We start from the raw sequence: 19997 nt of genomic DNA, 5'->3' as shown, positions 1-19997 counted from the left end.
CAGTTGTTCCACAGACCAACAGCCCCAGTTGTTACACACTGCAGTTTTCTATTAGTTCTTATCTGTGTTTTAAAAAATATACAGATTCCTCTTAACTTGCATTTGCTTTCTCTAAGTTATCAAAGATGATCTTCAGAGAAAATACTTCAGGATCCACACACAATTGCAAGGCGGTAAAGGCAGGGAACCTGTATTTCCCTGTTTTCCTATGGGACTCGAATGCAACATCCTTGTAGCCCGTTTTGGCACGACTTTCGCTCAGCTCCGGTGCGCGTTCCCACTCTGCTCAGTGTGAGTGGATCATCTCCTCTGACAGAGAGCGTCCTCACACGCGGACGGGATGCTGAGCAGAGAATAGTCTCATCCTGACACACAATGTCACTCAGTCCGGATCCAACACACCTGAAAGCTCTTCTGTCACCATCTCTTTGAAATAAACACTCCAATAAACAGACAGTCGTTTCTTTTGGACGAGAAGCAGAAGAACAGTTTGACAGCGGTCCGCTTCAGCTCTCCACAAGAATGAAGAAGTAGCTCCGGCACTCCGGCGTTTCCATGCAACAGCGCAGGCGGCTGTGAAGCACACGGGGGATACATGGTGTAACAGAGAGCGGCTGTACAGTGTCTGGACCCGGAGCGTCTTTTGAAGCCCGATGGAGCGACAGGAGGATGGCAGTGGGCTGCTCGGGGGTGCACAGCATCACGGTGAAGCTGAGGAGCCCGGTAAGAAGCGCCGCACTGCCACTTTTCAAATTTCGCATGAAACGCAGGATTATGATGGTGATGAAGGTGATGATGATGATGATGATGATGATGATGATGATGATGATGATGATGATGATGATGATAATGATGATGACGGTGATGGTGATTTGTGCGCTGACTGAGACCTGGCGGATAAATAAAGCAGCGCATCTGTCGAAACTTAATTGGACAGTGTCCTTAAACCCCCTTATAACGCACATGCTGGCTGATCCAGATGTTTGTAAGGAGGGAGCCCTCACAAGTCGCTTTTTTACATTCAGGTGCTGATGAGACTGAGGGGGTTTTAACACGCATGCTGGCACAGAAAGTATTGATTTTGTTGCTTTAACTGATCCCAACCTTAATTCTATAATATCACCCAGTCTGATGGAGTGGGTGATATTAGTTAGGGTTCAACCTGGACACATTTTGTACATTTTGCAAAATGCAGCGGCTGCTGGAAACATGAACCAGAACAGTAAAGTTTTGCGTCCTGAAACCAAAACACATGCTGAAAAAGCTCCATAGAATAGAATTTGAATAGAATAGAGAGAATAGAATAGAATTGTCTTTATTGTCATTGTACCAGTACAACGAAATTTACAGTACAATCCCTTAAAGTGCAGAAATAATTTAACATTAAAAGCATCAAAAAGAAAAGACTGAACCTTTAAAAGACACATTTAAAACGACAAGCTTGCACACCAACACGCACACACACAAACACACACACACACACACACACACACACACACACACACACACACACACACACACACACACACACACACACACACACACACACACACACACACACACACACACCCAGCGTGTGATAAAGGAGACCAAGGAGACAAAACAAAAAAACGTAGATTGCAGAGACCCTGAGCATCATGTACCATCATTGGTAAAGGCATTTACGGTGTTCGGCCCTGTTGTAGCTTTTGGGTAAAAAAACTGTTCTTTAGTCTGTTAGTCCGAGCATTCAGAGACCTGAAACGTCTGCCCAAGGGCAATAATTCAAAGTGTTGGTGACCCGGGTGGGACGAAATCCTTAGAATGAGAGCTGAGGGGAACTGTAAGGTAGTGATACTATGTGGTTTACAAGCCACACCTTTGACATGATGCATAGTAATGCGATCCATTGTTCACATGGGTGCAGATCCTGGAGGGTGTGTGTGTGTGTGTGTGTGTGTGTGGGGGGGGGGGGGGGGGGGGGCGACACATGTCCGCCCCAATTTCTGAAAAAACATGAATTTTCCCTTCCAATACAGAAAAAAAGAAATTACATTCCTAAATCATTCAAAATTGAACAAATGTATTTTAAGACTTAATGGTTACTTAGATGGGGCGGCTGTGGCTTGGTGGCAGAGTGGGTCGTCCTCTGTTCGAGAGATTGGTGGTTCGATCCCCATCTCCCCCTGGTCCACATGTCGAAGTATCCTTGGGCAAGACACTGAACCCCAAATTGCTCCCCGTGCTGCGCATGGGTGTGTAAATGTGATGTGAATGGTTAGATCAGATTAGATGGTATGTAGATGTCCACTGCCATCTGTGTGAATGGGTGAATGTGACAGACTTGAGTAGTCAGATGACTAGAAAGGCGCTATATAAGTACAAGTCCATTTACCATTTAGATGATTGACTGAACCGGTAATGTCTGACAAATCTATTTGAAACTCCACATCCATCTCTGCTCTGCTCCACTACAACACAAATGAACGGTAGACGCTGATGATCAGCAGGCTTTAAAAAAAGGCCTCATATTTGATATTCATCCATATCAATGAATCATGCATAAAGTAGACCCATACACTGCCTGAGACCCTTAAAATGCTGATTTACTAATATATCAGTTAAGTAAACACTGATCTGATCGCTGTTAAGGACAAATAAACAAGAAAGGTTCCATGTGCAGAGCTTTTGAATTAAATGGTGAGCCTCTATGAAGTTTTGATTTATGGTGGCATGGTATGAGTTGCATACAGGGAAAAAATAAAATCACTTTTGTGTGTGTGTCCTAATCCTGACATTGGATCTGCACCCCTGATTGTTAATGTAAACATCTTTATTAGCAGCATTAAAAGCACTGTATTCAGGACATTAATCTAACAACAAACAACTATTGTCAGTGTAAAGTTCTAGTGGAGTGATGGTGTCCCTCTGCCTCTGTGTGTTTGGTCGTGAACAAGCCTGTTATTTCTTGAACTGGGGTGAGAGGCACCCCCACTTCTTTTTTTCAGTATTTCGAGTTAAGCACCTTGAAACATAAAATAACTTCTTCAATCAATGGGATGAACATGAACTTAAGTTCTGAAGGGATTGTGGAGATAATGGTTGTTTTCAATCTCACAGCCTCTTGACTCTTCACTTCCGTTTCTCTCAGCGTGCGCTGACTGAACTGCCAATCGGAGCCATTTCTCTCACTGACGGGCTCCGCGGCTGCTTCAACATGTGAATGTCAGAATGCTTAAGTGAGAGTTAAGATGACATTTCTTCTTAAGAATGGTTGGTGAATGAGGCCCAGTGATGTTTAAAAGTGAATTTTAATGAAATGAAATATCATAAATCTATAACTTCTTAGCTGTTTCTTAAAACCAACCACGGAAGTTGCTCTACGGATTTGCGGTGGGACTTTGATCCAAACAGAAAAGCTGCTGTTTTTGTGTTTTCACTCGTGGAAGCTCACTGTAGAGTGGGTCTGTGACAGGCAGATGATTTCTAGCTTTCCTCCTGGAGAAGGTAATGTGCTTAGACGCCGATCCATCGAATTATGCAGATCTCTTCTCACTCTAGAAAGGGCCGTCATTGAACATTTGTGGTTGATTTGTTCAAATTGGAGTTGATAGCTGTGCAACCACACTGTCACTTCACATCACTCCCAGAGTCAACACTGTCCACAGATGCTCCTGATCGGTATCATTCAGTGTAAACCGCCCCTCTGAAACAATGATCGAGGCAGGTTTAACACTGTGACCAGTTATGTTAGATTACATTTAGTGTTCATTGGTCTGAAGATTATAGTCTCCATTAATCGATTAGTTGCTAAGTCTGTAAAATGTCAGACAATGGTTAAAAATGCGGATCACCCATGACGTCCTGAAACGTCTTGTTTTGTCCACAACTCAGAGATGTTCAGTTTCCTGACATAGAGGAGGAAAGGAACCAGAAAATATTCACATTGAAGTAGCTGAAACCAGAGAATAATCTATTAGCAGAAAGACAATTCATCAAGTAACAACTTCAACCTTTATTTATATGGCGCTTTTCATACAGAAAAGTATCGCAAAGTGCCTTACAGAGATGTACAGAAAAAGAGAAACATCAAATAAAATCAGGAGAAGAAAGTTAAAGAACCCAACCCTCCCACAGTCATGCACAGAGACATACACAAATATATATACGTTCATTCACACATTCACATAAACACACACAGCCACGCTGACACACAGACACACAGACACACAGACACACAGACACACAAACTCACACCTACGCAAACACTAGCTGTCACTACAGAGACATGGCCGGGCAGCGAGACCTGAGGTACGGAGGAGTCTAGAGGAAGCTACCTTTGGGGGGCCAACCACACTGGGAGAGATCCCAGTCCAGGGTTACAGGGAGCACTGCCACAGAGACCACCCCAACCCGGGCAGACAGGAGCCTCCGCACCAAAGTGCAGAGCCCTCTAGCGGCCCGGGCCGGAATTGTCCACGGGACAGCACAACAACTAATGGATTACAGTTTTTTTTGATTGCTTTGACCTGGTTGAAGAAACTGGTAACCTCTCAGTCTTCATCATCACTCTCTCAGCAGAGCAGAAGACACCTTTTGCAAATCAGTTAACGCAGATGTCATTCAAGCAGTCCAAACTCCACTGCTTAAGCTGTGGTTACCAAACAGAACATATATGTTCCAATCTCTTAGACACTTCTTGACCAGTTTGAAATTACTGAAGCGCCTGTTTGACACTGCTTCACACAACTTTTGAATTTGCAATCAGTTTGCCCAAGATATAGATGCAGATGCATGCCAAGGCTGGATCAGGCATGCAAGAAGATTTTTCCCTAGGTGCATCGCAAGAGAAAATATTGAGTCTGATGTAGATGAGGCCATGTGGCCCATTCGTCAAGAGAGAATTGACTAGAAGAGATTTCTATCTTTATTGTACAGAATTTTAATTTTAATTTTCCTTATGTCTTACACAGTGATGGATTTTACTGTATTTTTTCTTTCATACTATATATGTGGTTTCTGTTGGAATATTTCATTTCTTAGCCACAATCTAAAAAAAAAGAATGAATACTGCATTCAATAAAATTTGAAAAATCATTGTATATGATTCGGGATCTATTTTTTGCAAGAAAGCAAATTGGCACTGATATGTAAGCTGCTGTCCAGTAATGCAGCACTGATTCACATTGAGAGCTGAATTTTGTATTTTGATGCCCCTTGTCTAATGACTGATTGGAAGCGCTTATGCACGTGTGTGCAAGTTGTGCTGTTTGAGGGCAAAATTTGCTTTTGGTCCATATTTTAAATGTTTTGGCGGAGGTAGAGCCTTTTGCAGGCAAAATGAGTCATTTTGACCGTTGGTGCCACTGTTTAGGCGTTTGCGTTAACAGTTTTGAAAAATGTGGATTTTGAGTCGACTACTGCGTCAAAGCAATCAAAAAAAGCTGTAAGTGATTAATCTTTGCAGCTCTAGCGCCCAGCATCATTTGATTTGATACGGACAATGCCATTTAAAATTATTCCAATAGAGAGCCACGTTTCCAGAAATGTGGGTTTAAGACCCTGTGACTTGGACTTGATTCAACTCAAGTCACTGCTTTGATGACTTGCAACTTGACTGACAAAAAAACAAATGACTTGAGACTGACCTGAGACATAATGACTGGAATAGCATTTTATGTTTTAGTTATATTAAATATTAAAAATGTTCAACATTATCAGTGTTGACATAAAATTGTCTGTGTAACATTACCCTGTGTCTTTAAGGGGATGATGTTAGCTAGTATCAGCCTGATATAATCTACAGATGATTTGAAATTATTTTTATTTTATTTGATAGGGATGATGCAATTTAACCTAGTTCCAATACAGAGTCTGAAACTGATGTGCTGCACACAGAGTTTATAGTTATTGCTAATGTTCAAGTCTTCTTCCTATTTAGGCTTTTACATTCACAGTGTAATTAAAATAAAAAGCATTATCAGTATCGTAAAAACCACACTGCATTATTAATATGGAAATAGAAGCTCTGGTTTGCTTTTAGCCTGCACTTAACCTTTGTTGTAAAATATTTCATAGCTGGAATTAATTAGATTTCAGTTGGTAACGTGTTTCAGAGTTGACAGCCCTTTAATGAAAGAAAGCTGTTCTAATTGAAATCCATGATGTGGTATTTTACAGTTCCCATACTCTGTTACTGTCTTGTCTGTGTATAATGTATATCTGGAAAGAGACTCTTGGGCTAGACTATTTGAAAACTCATTTGAGAAAATGAGTAAAGCTCTTAGACCGGGTATCCCCACCCCCTTCTGCCGGCGATTTGAATTCCCCCTGCACCTGGATGTGGAAAAGAGCTTTCTCTATTCTTTCGGTTGCCTATCCCAATTTTGGGGGATTCAAAACGTCGTAAGCAGTTTTGTCTTTACAATTTACATTCGTGGCGGTCACTAAAGCGCAGCAACTGCGACCTGTTTATGCAGCTGTGGTTGCAGTTTTAAATGATTTCAGTGGCAAGTTTGCTCAGCAGAAATTCGCCCTGAAGCAATTCCTCCAAAGAAAGGATGTATTTGCTTTACTGACAACTGGTTTGGGTAAAAGTTTAATATAGCAGTTAGCCTTGCCGGGGCTACATCATCCGGATCGTTGGTCTGATTGGTTGCAATCGTAGATTGAACTTGGTGTGGTAATAGCCAGGCTATAGCTCAGAGCTCAGTAGATTGAACTTTTGAAGACTTTTTGCCCATTATTTTCAGTGCCTGATTGTATAAGGATGTAAGATGTTTGGTTGTAGATAGCGATGCTTGAACCCATGTGTCGCAGGCCTACCACATGAAAAATGAGAGAAAATCAGAGTGCATAAATAATGGGGTTGCCTGAATGGGTATGTGCCTGATTCAGTTGAAACAATTTAGCTTGATCTTTTGTGTTTCTAAGACTTTCTTAACATGTTAATCACATGTAAGCTGGATCAAAGATTATTTTATAAGAACCTGAAATAGCTGACCTCTACTTCTTCATTTGCGTATCTTGATTTTAACATTTTCAAAGGAGCCCTGATTTCTAATGGAGAAACACACAGAAACCGTTGATAATGATTTTGTTGCAGCCACTGATGGACATCATCCAAGTATGCAGCGAGGATCTCAGCTGCCTTGCTAAGTGACTTAGCTGGTTAGCATTACAGTGTGTTGTATGGACTTATCATATCTTTAGTGGGTGTCTCTGTTAAAAGTCGCAAACATAAAAAATAACATGACAAACTTGTGTGTGCATAGACAGATTCAGATTTTATACAAGTGAACTAATCATATTGATGGTTGTTGATTTACAGTGAAAACACTTCATGTGGTGAAATCAAATCTAAGACCCACGCTGGGCGCCGCCTGTCTAGGCTTTCTGCCAAACCATTTGGCAGATGATATCAAGCTTTGGGCAGGGTTGTGTTGTTATAATACCTCTAACTACATATAACAAATCCCAGTATCTGTTTTTACATTACACAAAACATATTCTGAACTTTGAGGATTTCCTGTGGCACCAAGCAACTCGCTCAGGGAACGATTCACCTATACCAAGTGCTTTATAAATGCAATTAAATATACATGAAATATGATAGAAAATACTGTATAACCAGAAAAAGACTAAGATTACATTTGGTGAAGGATGCTTGGGCTTTTATGAGGTACAGTACGTTTGCAATGCAAGATGGTTTCTAAGCTACTACGTCGAACTTGTCATGGCATGATCATCAAGTTCACTGCAGGTATTTAGAGCGGCAGAAACAAAACCAGCCTGTTCTGTTCTCTCACGTTTACGGCACACTTCACCTGAGGCACCGTCCTGTCTGAGTGTTTCCTCACAGTTTGGAGGTCAATGACCCATATAGGTGTCAATCATTCAGGTTGCCATTAGAAATACCGTTTTTTTGCTTCTTAAAAACACATTTTACACATTTCCAAAGATGTGGAGTTGAGACCTGTCACCGCTTTGATGACTCGCTTGATCGATGGAAAAATCGAAACGTGACTTGGAAGTTAAAGATTTGTGACTTGACCTGAGACGTGATGACTTGAATTACTTGTCCGTGTTCATTTTATGTTTTCGGTTTATCACTTTCAGTATCTTACTGGTGATAAAAGCACTTTTTGTTTTCGTTTACCTGGTGCCAGCTGGCTTAAGTTATCAGGACAGACAAAAGAAAGATTGCTTCTCACGATATCAAATTTAACAAGTTCGTAAAAGTAAAATATTATAATCTTTCTGGATTGTGAAATGTTTACCCTGTGGCTTGGTTTTGCCATTTTAAAAAATGCACACAAGTCTGTTCTTTTCAGTGAGTCTTTCCATACAGTTTATGGCCAGAATGGCTCTGATCACAGGGTCGATATAGTGACGCAACTCACAAGCCTGCATGTAGCCCCTACTGTATATATCTATGCTCTGATACAACCTGTTCTCTCAAAACTCCATAACCAGCCAACATTAGCCGGATAACAACTGATGTCACTAATCAACCCAACCACCAGATTAAAACATTCACATTTTGATTAAGAAGACATTAAGAAATTATTTTGTTTTGTTTGATTATGTTGCAATCTTTCTAAAAACAACAAAAATAAAGACACTTCACAGAGCAAAAAATAGCAGTATTTCAGTGTTTAAGAGTTTTGATTGAGTGATCAGAAATGAAAAAAAAAGTATGAGCTAATCAATAATCTTAATTATCATAATAAAAATTCAGTTTATTGTGCTTCTGTTTAAAGTACTTTTTGAACAGGTTAGATACATTGGATGATAATATTAAAGTACTAATAGTTTGTCTTTTCTCTTTATAAAGACGGGATACTGCAGGAAAGTGACTTGACTTGCCCAAGAAACAAATACCTGGGACTTGCTTGAGGCTTGCACTAAAAGACTTGAGTTACATGTCTTCACATTTCATATTCCTATATCATTTTCATATTCTATCACCTTAGCTGTGCTTACTTCTACTATTCTGCTGTATTAACTGCCATAACATATGAGTCATATTCACATTACTATAGATATTATTATAATTACTGTTACTTTTGTGGTTACTGCATCTATGGGACTGCCTCTCTGTCTGTCTTTGTCTCTCTCTGTCCATGTCTCTCTGACGTCTTTGTGTCTGTCTTTGTCACTCTGTCCATCTGTCTGTCTTTGTCTCTCTCTGTCCATCTGTCTGTCTTTTCTCTCTTTTTCTCTCCTTTTCTTCCTCCCCAAGCGGTGCAGACAGAAAGCTGGGTCTGTTTCTTCCTGCCTGTTATAGGGAAGGTTTTCATCCCCACTGTGTACTCAGCGGGTGAATGAATAAGTCATAGAATGTGGTCTATACCTACTCTGTAAAATATCGTGAGATAACTTTTGTTATGATTTCGCACTATAAATAAAATTGAATTAAATTGAATTGAATTTCCTATAAACTCCATAGCTTTCTAACCTCCCCCTAACTGGCAACGAGAACTGCAGGACGTGTCACGATTCCAGCGCCTTTAACGTGTCCAACTGTCCATCACATTCAATCCAGCATCCAACGCATGAGTTGAAAATAATGAACTTTTCAGGCGATTCCTGAAACCCTGTGGCGCTTCAGCCAATCAGCGTTGAGATTGCGGTAAAAGAGGCGTTAAGCGTCACCGAAAAAGTCTCTGTGATTACATCCAGGGGATCACCAAACCAGCCCTCAGCCGCCTGGCTCACCGCAGTGGAGTGAAATGTATCTCCTGTTCGATCTACGGGGAGACCCGCGGTGTGCTGAAGAAGTAAAGGCAGCAGCCTGTACCGCTTCAGATGTTAAATCACTGACGGCCTGATCTCACTGCAACACAACTGCTCTTTTAAAAGCCACACTTATATCTGAGAGCTCATTTCTGTTATTCTAAAAGCATTCAGATCCCTGGATAGCACTAGAATAACTTTCCATGTAGCACAACAGCAGAGTAGGGTATACTGTAGCTGCAGGCTGAGCTGGCTGAGCTGCAGCTAGCTAGCTACCTCGGTTTCCCTAAAGGTGGCTGCTAACTAGCTGCCTTGTTTGCCCAAATATGATCAAGCAATGCAATAAACCGTGTCCTGTCTGAACGCAGCTTCAGAGGTTCTGCTGCAGTGTAACAGCACAACACAACTCCTGCCTTGACCTCTGAGGGAGGGCAGTCATTATGTGCACCACCACAAAAGGCTGTTGTCAGGAAGACTGAAGCACAAGTCGTTTAAGTAGACCAAAGTCATTTAAGAGTTGTAGTTTACACAAGGATCCTAAGATTGACATAACATTTCCAATGTTGCTCCATCAGATTAGCTCTGTTCTCGATTGCCATCAGGCGTGCCTTTAAATAGTCAGGTGCTGATTGGAGAATAATCCCACAGTTACACATTCTTCAGTATGCATTTCAAAAAGTCATCACCAACATGCAGGGCTGTCTAGTGCCGCCTTAGAAAACAACAGCGCTGTTGGGGTTGTGTGTTTTAGCCCATTAACTGTAAACCACTTCACCAGCATCATTTTCCAGGTTGTTGGAGCTTGAGATTCAGACAGTCTTCGACGGATTACCACTCAAACATTTACTACCATGGACATGAAGTCGCCTAGTGCTGCTTTAAAGGACCACAATGGTGGTTTTGTGTATTTAAGCCCATTATATCAATTGCTTATGCTTTACTGTCATACTGTGTGGTTTTAGACAGACTTTTTACCTTCAGACAGTCAGGGTTTTCAGTTAGTTTCACTCTTATTCATTTGCAGAAAGTCTCCATGTTTGCAAGTTGATTAACAACATGAACTGAAATAAACTGAAAGCACTCAGAACTCTCACTGTTTAACATCTGATATGTTACATAATATATTTACATAAATAACACAATATAAGATATATAACACATTGGACTTGCCCTGAGAAAGGTGGTTGAAACAAAGGTAGTGGAATCATTGGGTTTGTCCACATACAATTGTCACTAGCAGCTTTACCGTTTTGGTTCAGTCTCACCGATCTCATCAGTGTTGTTTCAGGAAGCAGCAGGCAAATAAACTGAGATAAACCCAGTGTGCAGTACACTACCTGCCCAGCACCAAAGGGTACTGTAGAACTTCCAATATTACCCTCAGGGGTTGGTGGAGACCAAAACAGAACTAAAAGAAGGGTCAATATTGGTCTCATATTCGCCAGATGGACACGAAATCACTCCAAATAAATGCCAATGTCCCCTTGTTACCTCGACCAGGGCGTTTATGTTTTTGCTCAGTTTGTTTGTCTGTTTATCAGCTGCAGGATTTCAGAAAAAGTACTGGAACGATTTCATGAATCTTGGTGGAAAGGTGTAGCATGGGCCAAGGAAGAACCCATCAATTTATGTTTTACTTTTGTTGGCATAACACTAGATAGGGCATTTGTGCTGCATTTGTGTGGTGTTGGAATAATTGAAAAATTAGATCCCGAATGAGTTCCTGAGTGATATAATTCACACTGCACTCCAGGCTTATGACCCATAAGGTGGCTGCCTTTGCCCGTTCAGACATTTGGGCTGAATTAGGGTTTGTGACCCTGCAAAAGTTGAACTGTACACAAAGAACCCCTGAAAAGGATGTTTAAGTGACTGCTGCAGCATAAGAAATGTTCTTTGATTAATGTCTGGAAAACAGGTGTGACATAAGTGGCACACTGGAGAGGGAATTGAATGACTTCAGTTGAGTATAGCAACAAGGTCAAAGTATTAAAGTGCATTTTAATAGAGCTCTACTTTCAACACCACAAAAGCCAAAATCGTTTCTTTATTTATGATTATTGTTATTATGTTTTATTTATGTTACGTTTATCTGGGGTCTTACACTCTGTGCAGCGTACAACACCTTCTATCCTTAGACCCTTGCTTCGGACTCCCCAAAAACAACTAAAAGACAACTGCAGACTCATAAGAGCAAAGCTCAAGTACATTATTCACACAGATAGGAACACGCACACACACACACACACACACACACACACACACACACACACACGCACACACATACACACACACACACACACACACACACACACACGCACGCACGCACGCACGCACGCACGCACGCACGCACGCACGCACACACACACACACACACACACACACACACACACACACACACACACACACACACACACACACAGGGAAGGATGGAGAACAAGAGAAGAGGCTGAATCTCCAGGAGGACAAAGATCAAGGTCCAAACATCTGGAATGAGGCTTTGGTAGCCAGGGAAGAGAGAGGTTTCAAGGAGGTCTGATGGTCTGGCACAGAGAACCTGAGTGAAAAGAAAGAACAAGGATGCTCATGTACTTGTGATACAACAAACATACAAACTGAAAGCTAGAGAGATGCAGGGCTTTTCCGAAAGTTTTCAGTGTCCTAGTCGGCAAACGTTGACTACCACGTTAGAAGGACAATGGTACAAGCCTGAGGTAATCTAAGAATAAGCAACTAAGTTAGGGCTAAGGGGAAAAGAATAGTTTGAAGTTAGGATTTAGAGGCTTCTTGTCCCTGGGTCTTTGCTTGTTATGTTTGGCATGGGGGCAGCAGAGTGTGGAGGATTCTGACAGCCTGGGGGAAGAAGCTGCTGCTGAATCTGAAAGGGTTCCTGTTCCGGCATCCTTTTGTAGACATCAGTAAGGTGAAGAGTCTGAGGGAGGAGTGTTGGAGGTCTTGGAGGTCCTGTTTGGGCAGCGTTTACTATAAATCTCATGGATGGAGGAGAGGGAGGTCCCAATGATGGACTGACTTCACTATCCTCTGTAGGGACTTGTGGTCCGTGCCATCTACTCCACCTCTGTACACGTCTCATGTGAGAAAGTCCAGGATCAGTGCAGTAAGAGTCGTGTCTCACCCACTGATATTGATACTCACTACAAACACCCAGGAGAAGCCCATTGTTCTCTTTATGATGGTTCCTCCTGAGCTTTTATTAATTAACAGTATCCATCAGAGTTGTTAGGACATGTTGTGATTATTAGAGGTGGGCCACTGCAGGAGATAATGAACTGTGTCTCAGCACATCGCTGTGTCTGTGTGACTTTCCTCTTTGGGCAAAGCTTCATTACACATTGAGGAAGGTACTGAATATCTCATAGATCTTTTCTGACTTAATACTCAGCCTCAACTGCCATTATGCAGTAATGGCATCACACAAATCACACGACAGCTGAAACACTGCACGACAAGAACGCGCTCATATTGGGGATATTACAGAGGAACAACTTGTAATGAAACACAAGGCATCTATCAGTATCCATGTCGACAGCTGTTTCCTGTAAATGGTTGAGAGCGGCGAGTGCATCCCACAGTCTATCTGTTTATTTCTACCCTTCCTCAGAGCAGAGAGCTTTCCACAGTGTTTACTGTCTTCACGTCAAGTCTGAGAGGGTCCTGGGCTGCAAAGGGATAAAATGTGGAATAGGGCTAGATTTAAGACCTGAATTACAGTATTTCCATAGGAACAAAAATTTTATAAACTTTCTCAAAGTATTCTAAGTTCGTAATATTACTGACATTGTCAGTTTATGCAGGATATGTGAAGAGGCTGCTGCTTTACCTAATATTAAAGATATGGTTGGTCATGATGTTTTCTCTTTATGATCTGCTAAATGCCAATAATCGCGATCCTCACGCATATTATAACAAACCAAATCAAAATAATATCCATGTGTGTGTAATAGAAATCATCATTATAGGGAAAAATATACGACATACATTAATATGGTTCATATTAATGTATGTTGTATATGCTTATTGATATATATGTCCTTATTAAAGTTGAAATGCAAGAATAAAGTTGAATGATGAGAATAAAGTCAAAATGTCCAGAATAAAGTTAAGAAAACACTTTAAGAAGAATACAGTTGAAATATTGAAAATAAAGTCTATATGTTCAGGATAAAGTCTAGGTATCGAGAATAAAATCCAAATATACAGAATACAGAAGTTAAAACATCAGCAAAAATGAAGTCAGAATATTCAGAATTAAGTAAAACGTTGAGAATAAATTTGACATGTCCAGAATAAAGTCAAAAAGTTGAGATGTTGAATATAAAACATTGAAATTTAGAATTAACGAAATTAAAAACAAGTCACAATCGTCCTGCTCTCATTTTCCTGTTTTGCCTGATACATTGACACACTGTTTAGCCTCATCCATTGCACACTGAGGCTACAGGCAAAGTTTATTCAAATACAGTAACATAGTAAAACCTTTAAAATGAGAACTGCAGAACATCTTTGAGGAAATAGAATCTGTATCTCAGCCTGTCAAAATTATTTAGTGCAGTGAGCTGTAGTATATAATCCGTCAGTATGGCTCTGCTGTGGCCTCTTTTCTGCTCCACTGTGAAAGAAAGATTCAAGTTGAGATGGAGTTTGACAGCAGGTGCTGTACAAATAAAGTTTATTATTATATTATTATTATTTTTCTCAAACAACCAACATGTCATCTGTGTTTGTTTAGTGTCTGTGTGAGTTTATGGGGTCCTTGTTATGTAGGTGTGGGTGGGGTTTTACCGGGTGCCCATATCCATTATCATACATTTCTTCTTCACAGTGACAACCATTCAAAAATATAAAAGAAAAGGTTTTTTTAAGGCAGTCTGGAAAAAGTCTCTTTAAGATAAGAGCTCACATGGCTGGTTGCTAAAGCTGTCTCTCTGTTCCTCTCCCAGGTTCTCCTGCCCTAGCTCGTGAGCACTCAGGCAGCCCACAGCAGGAGGGGCCTGCCACAATGAGGAGGAGCGACAACTACATGCCAGTCCCTGGCGAAGAGAAGAACCTGGAAATGGACTTTGTCAACAAGACCAGGGTCAACGAGTCCATAGTAAGACACTGCATGCATGTTATCATTATGGTGTGTGTGGAAAAGTTCAAAAGGAGTGAAAAATTATTGAAATATTGAATTTCAATTATGATACATTGGAACATGATCACGGCTATGATCATTCCGATGAGAAGCAAGTTCAAAGAAACACATTTTCAAGATGATGAAAGGATATAAAAAATAGTGATTAATACAGCACACAGTCTGATGCTCGTTTTAATGTAATTCTTTAGGTTCTAGTAGTGTTTGGAAGCGCGAGATTTTTTTTCACTGCACAAAAGCCCATGAGAAAGGACACATTGGCAGAGAAGAGTTGAAATGACATCAAATATCTGTTGAAGAGTAGTGTGTGTCGATCCAGGCGCCGTGGCAACAGGAGGATCCAGTATATTGACTGCTCTGTGTATGCGTGGATAGGAGTACAAGCACAGTTATGCCCATATCAGAGAGTTTTAGTCAAGAAGGCTTGTTAACAGTAGTGTTTCCACTGTTCTGTCGTGGCAGGCTGCCATGGCAAAATCTTTGCCACCATTAGTAAAAATGCTAGTAGTTACTGGATGCAACTTGAGTTCTATGAGTAGAGAGGAAGAGGAAGTGAGACTGCGCCTGGACACAGGTGCGATGAAAATGCAGCAGGATACAGACATTTCATACAATTCATTTCAATTTTGTTTTATAGATAGTACCAAATCATAACAAAAGTGATCTCAGGACACTTTACATATAGAGTAGGTCTAGACAATACTCTATGATTTATTCATGCAACAGTTCCTTCATGATAAAAAACAGTTTTTGTATCATGTCTACATTTCTGCAATCTGAATTGGATTGGAAAAGGACAGGCACTTTCAAATCGTACCTGACAGGTGATTGGACAAACTATATGTCAATCAAACTCTCACCAAAGTCAATCTCTCTCTCCCTCATCCTCATGCAAATGCTCACTCCTCTCCCTGGGGTAGTACAATACGTTTAAACATTATTAGGCTAAATTAAATTAAAAAAATACACTGGAGATCAAAATTAGAGAACAAATCTGAAATATATATTTATATTTATAATATTTTTAGTGATCAGATAGAATATCAGCTGTGGCTATACCACTGCTGTACTAGCATGTTTAAAAAAAATAACCATGTCAGAATTAATCAAGTATTAATAACTTGTTCTCTAATTTTGATTTCCAGTGTATATTTATAATCAGATTTTTTTTTTTTAAATGAAGCAAATCCTCTCTCCACATACATGAGACACCTTAGCAGTCCATGAAAGTTCTGTATCAGGGTTCCCCAGTTCGTTTTTCCAAAGGGCAAAATTTTGTCGAGCATGCCAAGCCACGAGCTAAAACATCTTTTTTTTATAGTGTCAGTAAAACTTGTTTAATGTTTTGTTTCATTTTGGGTCAGTATACGTCAAGCATACTCTGTGTTGAGGGTCACACCAAAGAAAAAAAGCTGGATAAAAATTACAGGAGTTCATGATGCAGGTCACACTCAGCCAGCAAACATTATTGTGCAGCAGAAGATCCCCGTGTTCAGCCGACATTTCCTGAAGATGCTGCAGATTGGAGCTTTCCCGAACCAAGTTTACCAGTCCTGTCACAGTATCCATTGTCTCTTTCATTTTCCGCACAGTTCTGACTAGTGAATGATGCTGTGAAATGCCAGGAGTCATGGGTTAACGGTGGACAGCCTGCTTATCAAGCCCTTGTGGTGGACAGAGCCCCAGTGGTGACAATTTTACACACACCTAAGCCCTTCTTCTCGATTAACTGTGTCAGCCCGTTGAATACAATTTCCCCGGCCTCGCGCCCAGGCAGAGAAAGACAACAAAGCGACTCTTCCCGAAATAAATTCCCATCAAAAAAATCTTGCGACAACAGGCAGCTGTTCCCTGTCAGTTCAGGTACAGGACGAGTCTACGGTGAGTTATATGACTTCTGTTTTACTCAAATTGGTGAAAAACACTCTACTGCTAAAACTTCTGGGTTCCGTGTTAGCCGACAGCATCACCTGCTATTATAGCTCCACAACTGTTTTTTTTTTTTTCCATCATGACTTAAAACTTTGCGGGCCATGTCAACAGCACTCTATTTAATCAACTCAGCATCAGCAAATGGGTTCTTAGCTTTAACAAGGGTCCATGAAACATGCAGTGATGCAGCTGTCACACTCTCTACTTTGACGTTGATGGTTTACTCACCGTAGAAACTGCATGCTTGTATGATGTTAGCATACCTGCTTTTTGTTTTGGCTTGTTGGATTTTGAAAGGGTAGTTGGCATTGAAACTGGCAGCATGCATCTCGTTGAAGTGCCCCTTCAGGTTCTCTACTTTGATGACAGCTACGATCTGATTGTTGATTTAGCATTAGCATGGTCTGGTAAAACAAAACAATACTGATCAGTCCAGCCAGTTTTAAACTTGGGGTTCTCCTGGTCAACATTTCCCTTCTTGTCGATGCCATGTTGACTGTCTGTGTTTGCCGTTGGTCTGTTGGATGAAAGACAATTAGCTGGCTCACTACTGCGGTGCCTGTGTGTAGCAGGATACATGTATGCAGAAAACGCTCAGTGCGTCTCACATGGAAATGGCCAAGGGTCAAGTGTACGGTGTGGGGCAAGGTCAAAATTGATCTGTTCAGTCAGACTGTATGTTATGTTATCATAAAACAGGTGCATGTCATTGGGTCAGCATGGTACCTTCGGTCCAGTTCCAGCCTGTGGGCCGTTAATTTGGCTTGGCTTTTTCCATATGAAACTTGGGTCCCATATGTAGAACGGTAGGTGATGAAGATCCTATCATGAGAAATTAATTAATTTCCCTGCTTCAACTGGAAGTCTTGTAAGAAGTGGTTTGGATCCAAGGGAGACACATTTTAATTTAAATCTAGTGTCTGTGAGGGAAAAGGAGTCATTAGAATCTTGTTGAAACATAGTGTGCACTCCGTCAATGTGCTGATACTGTATAACATGAACACACAACAGTTTGTGTACCTGCTTACACAGCAATGTGGCAAACCATAAAAATTATTTCCTGAAGAAAACTCCCAAGTGTATGTGCCTTGCCATCGAAGCAGTGGCCCGTTGTTCACTCCTGACAGGAGCTTTGTTGTTATGAGGATTGATGAAAGGTCAGGAGCATGTACAGGTGCTCAACACACAGGCCCTACATATGCCACTTCATATTATGTATTATGATGGGGCTCCACAGTTACCATGGTAATAAGTGATGCTCTGTGGCTCGGGTGTATTGTGAACAGCATGTGAGAAGCTGTTTTACGGAAAGGTTTCATTCATCAAATGAATCTGTTGACTCAATGTCTACATGTATGCACAGTTTTCTACGCTGTATAATAAAACATCATTGATCTGAGCTATAACCAACGCTGTAGTTTTTGCATTTGATTTTATAATCAACCAGTGTCAGGGGAACAGGAAGTTATTTGTTTTTCATGTTAAATGACTTAAATGCAGCAGAGCTCTTGATTATTGAGCGTGAGCAGCCGTGAACTGACTGTGAAGAGAGCAGCACTTAAAGTGCCACTTGAGCTGAAGGAGATTCTCCTCGCTCAGGCAGCATTTCCATAGGCACAACAACCGACACAAGAGAAAGGTCTAAATGAAACAGGACTATAGTGTTCATGACACCTCACAACCCTGTATCAAAAAATACATTTTCCTGTACAAATACATTTCTTCACTCTGCATTCTGGATTAGCGTACGTTTGGAGGGAAACCCATTTTCTCCCAAAGTACGTTGTGTTGTGTTGTAAATTTAACAAAACTATTTAATATATGCCCCTATATAAATAGTGGTTTTGTAATATATGTTACGTGTTATATTATTATTATTATCACATATATAGATCTTCTGGATAAATGAAGATATACTGTACATGTAGGTTTAGTAAGCCATACAATTTGCATATACAATGGAGATCCAAATTAGAAAACAAATTATTAATACTTGATTTATTCTGAAATATTGTTATTTTTTATTGTTCATTATTTGATAGAATATCCTCTGTGGCTATCCCACTGCTGTACTAGCATGTTTTTGTTAAATAACCAAGGCACTTCAACAAAAACCTTTATTTAGAGAAAAAAGCAGTGATCATAATTAGAGAACAGTAACCATTGTGTCAGAAGAGAAGATTTCAACCATGTTTTCTTCTATAGGATTCAAAAATGAACAGGAAGTGTAGAGGCCACAGCTCTGAATGACTTCAGCACATCTGCACCCACAGGACATCACTAGTTTCTCACACTGCTCTGGTTTGATCTGCGTCCATTCTGACTCAGTCTCTTCCACAGTTCACTAACTGGAGTGGGTTTCTTACACATTACTTTGTCAGCAAAGATTTTCCAGAGATTCTCTATGGGGTTTGGATCTGGGCTCTGTCCCTGTCAATATTCTCAGCTTCAGTGAACTGCTTCACCTGTTTTGCAGTGTGACAAGGGGACATTGTCTTCATGAAAATTGCAGCTGATTGGAGACATTTGCAGTGAAGGTGTTGCATGTTGCTGAAGGAGGTTCACATAAACATTTGCATTCACCCTGCCATGTAGCTGTACAAGAGGCCCAACTCCTGCTGCATAAAACATCCCCAAACCATGACATGACATTGTTAAAGTTCAATTTATTTGGGTCTGATGGAAACATTATGTTTGGCGTAGGACTGGGGAAAGACTGAACCCAAAATGTCCAAAAAAGTCAGTTTAATTTGGAGGAGGAAGTGTCATGGTCCAGATCTAAACCCCACAGAGAATCTCTGGAAAATCCTTGCCAACAAAGTAATGGCTAAGAAACCATGTAATTACACTTTTCTCTTCCTAGCTTTCTGCTTCAACCTCTCTTGGGTCTCTTTGCCTTTATCATAACGTTCTGGCATGACACTGGCACAGCTCCCTGCAAGCATTGGTGTCTTGAGAAAATCTGATTATTCAGATTAATCAATTGTAATCATAAAACAAAATTGTATTTCCCCTGAAAATAACGAGATAATGAAATCACGATCTTGGAATAACAGGCTGAAAAAATCTTTCATAACTAGGACAAATATTACTGACATCTTAAATGGAACAGAAAAGCAGTTAAGGCCCGTTTCAGTGCACATGAAATAGGGCTTCAGAGTTAATTTGCATAATGTATTGTTATTTGTGGTCA

The 19997-nt window shown here is 40.6% G+C and overlaps 1 protein-coding gene across 1 annotated transcript in view; it reads left to right on the top strand.

The window, feature by feature from the left end:
• The first annotated feature begins 347 nt into the window (after positions 1 to 347).
• The window catches only part of ano1a (anoctamin 1, calcium activated chloride channel a), a 99693-nt gene continuing 80043 nt past the window's right edge, over positions 348 to 19997 (top strand). The window contains exons 1-2 of the mRNA XM_083914235.1: positions 348 to 723; positions 14679 to 14830. Of these exons, the coding sequence (XP_083770361.1) occupies positions 654 to 723; positions 14679 to 14830 (222 nt within the window). The 5' untranslated portion in view covers positions 348 to 653. The remainder of the gene's footprint in view (positions 724 to 14678; positions 14831 to 19997) is intronic.

Source organism: Echiichthys vipera (genome assembly GCF_963691815.1).
Source record: "Echiichthys vipera genome assembly, chromosome: 1".
NCBI lineage: Eukaryota > Metazoa > Chordata > Actinopteri > Perciformes > Trachinidae > Echiichthys > Echiichthys vipera.
Note: the sequence above shows the minus strand (reverse complement) of the source record. Positions and strands in the feature narration are given on the sequence as shown.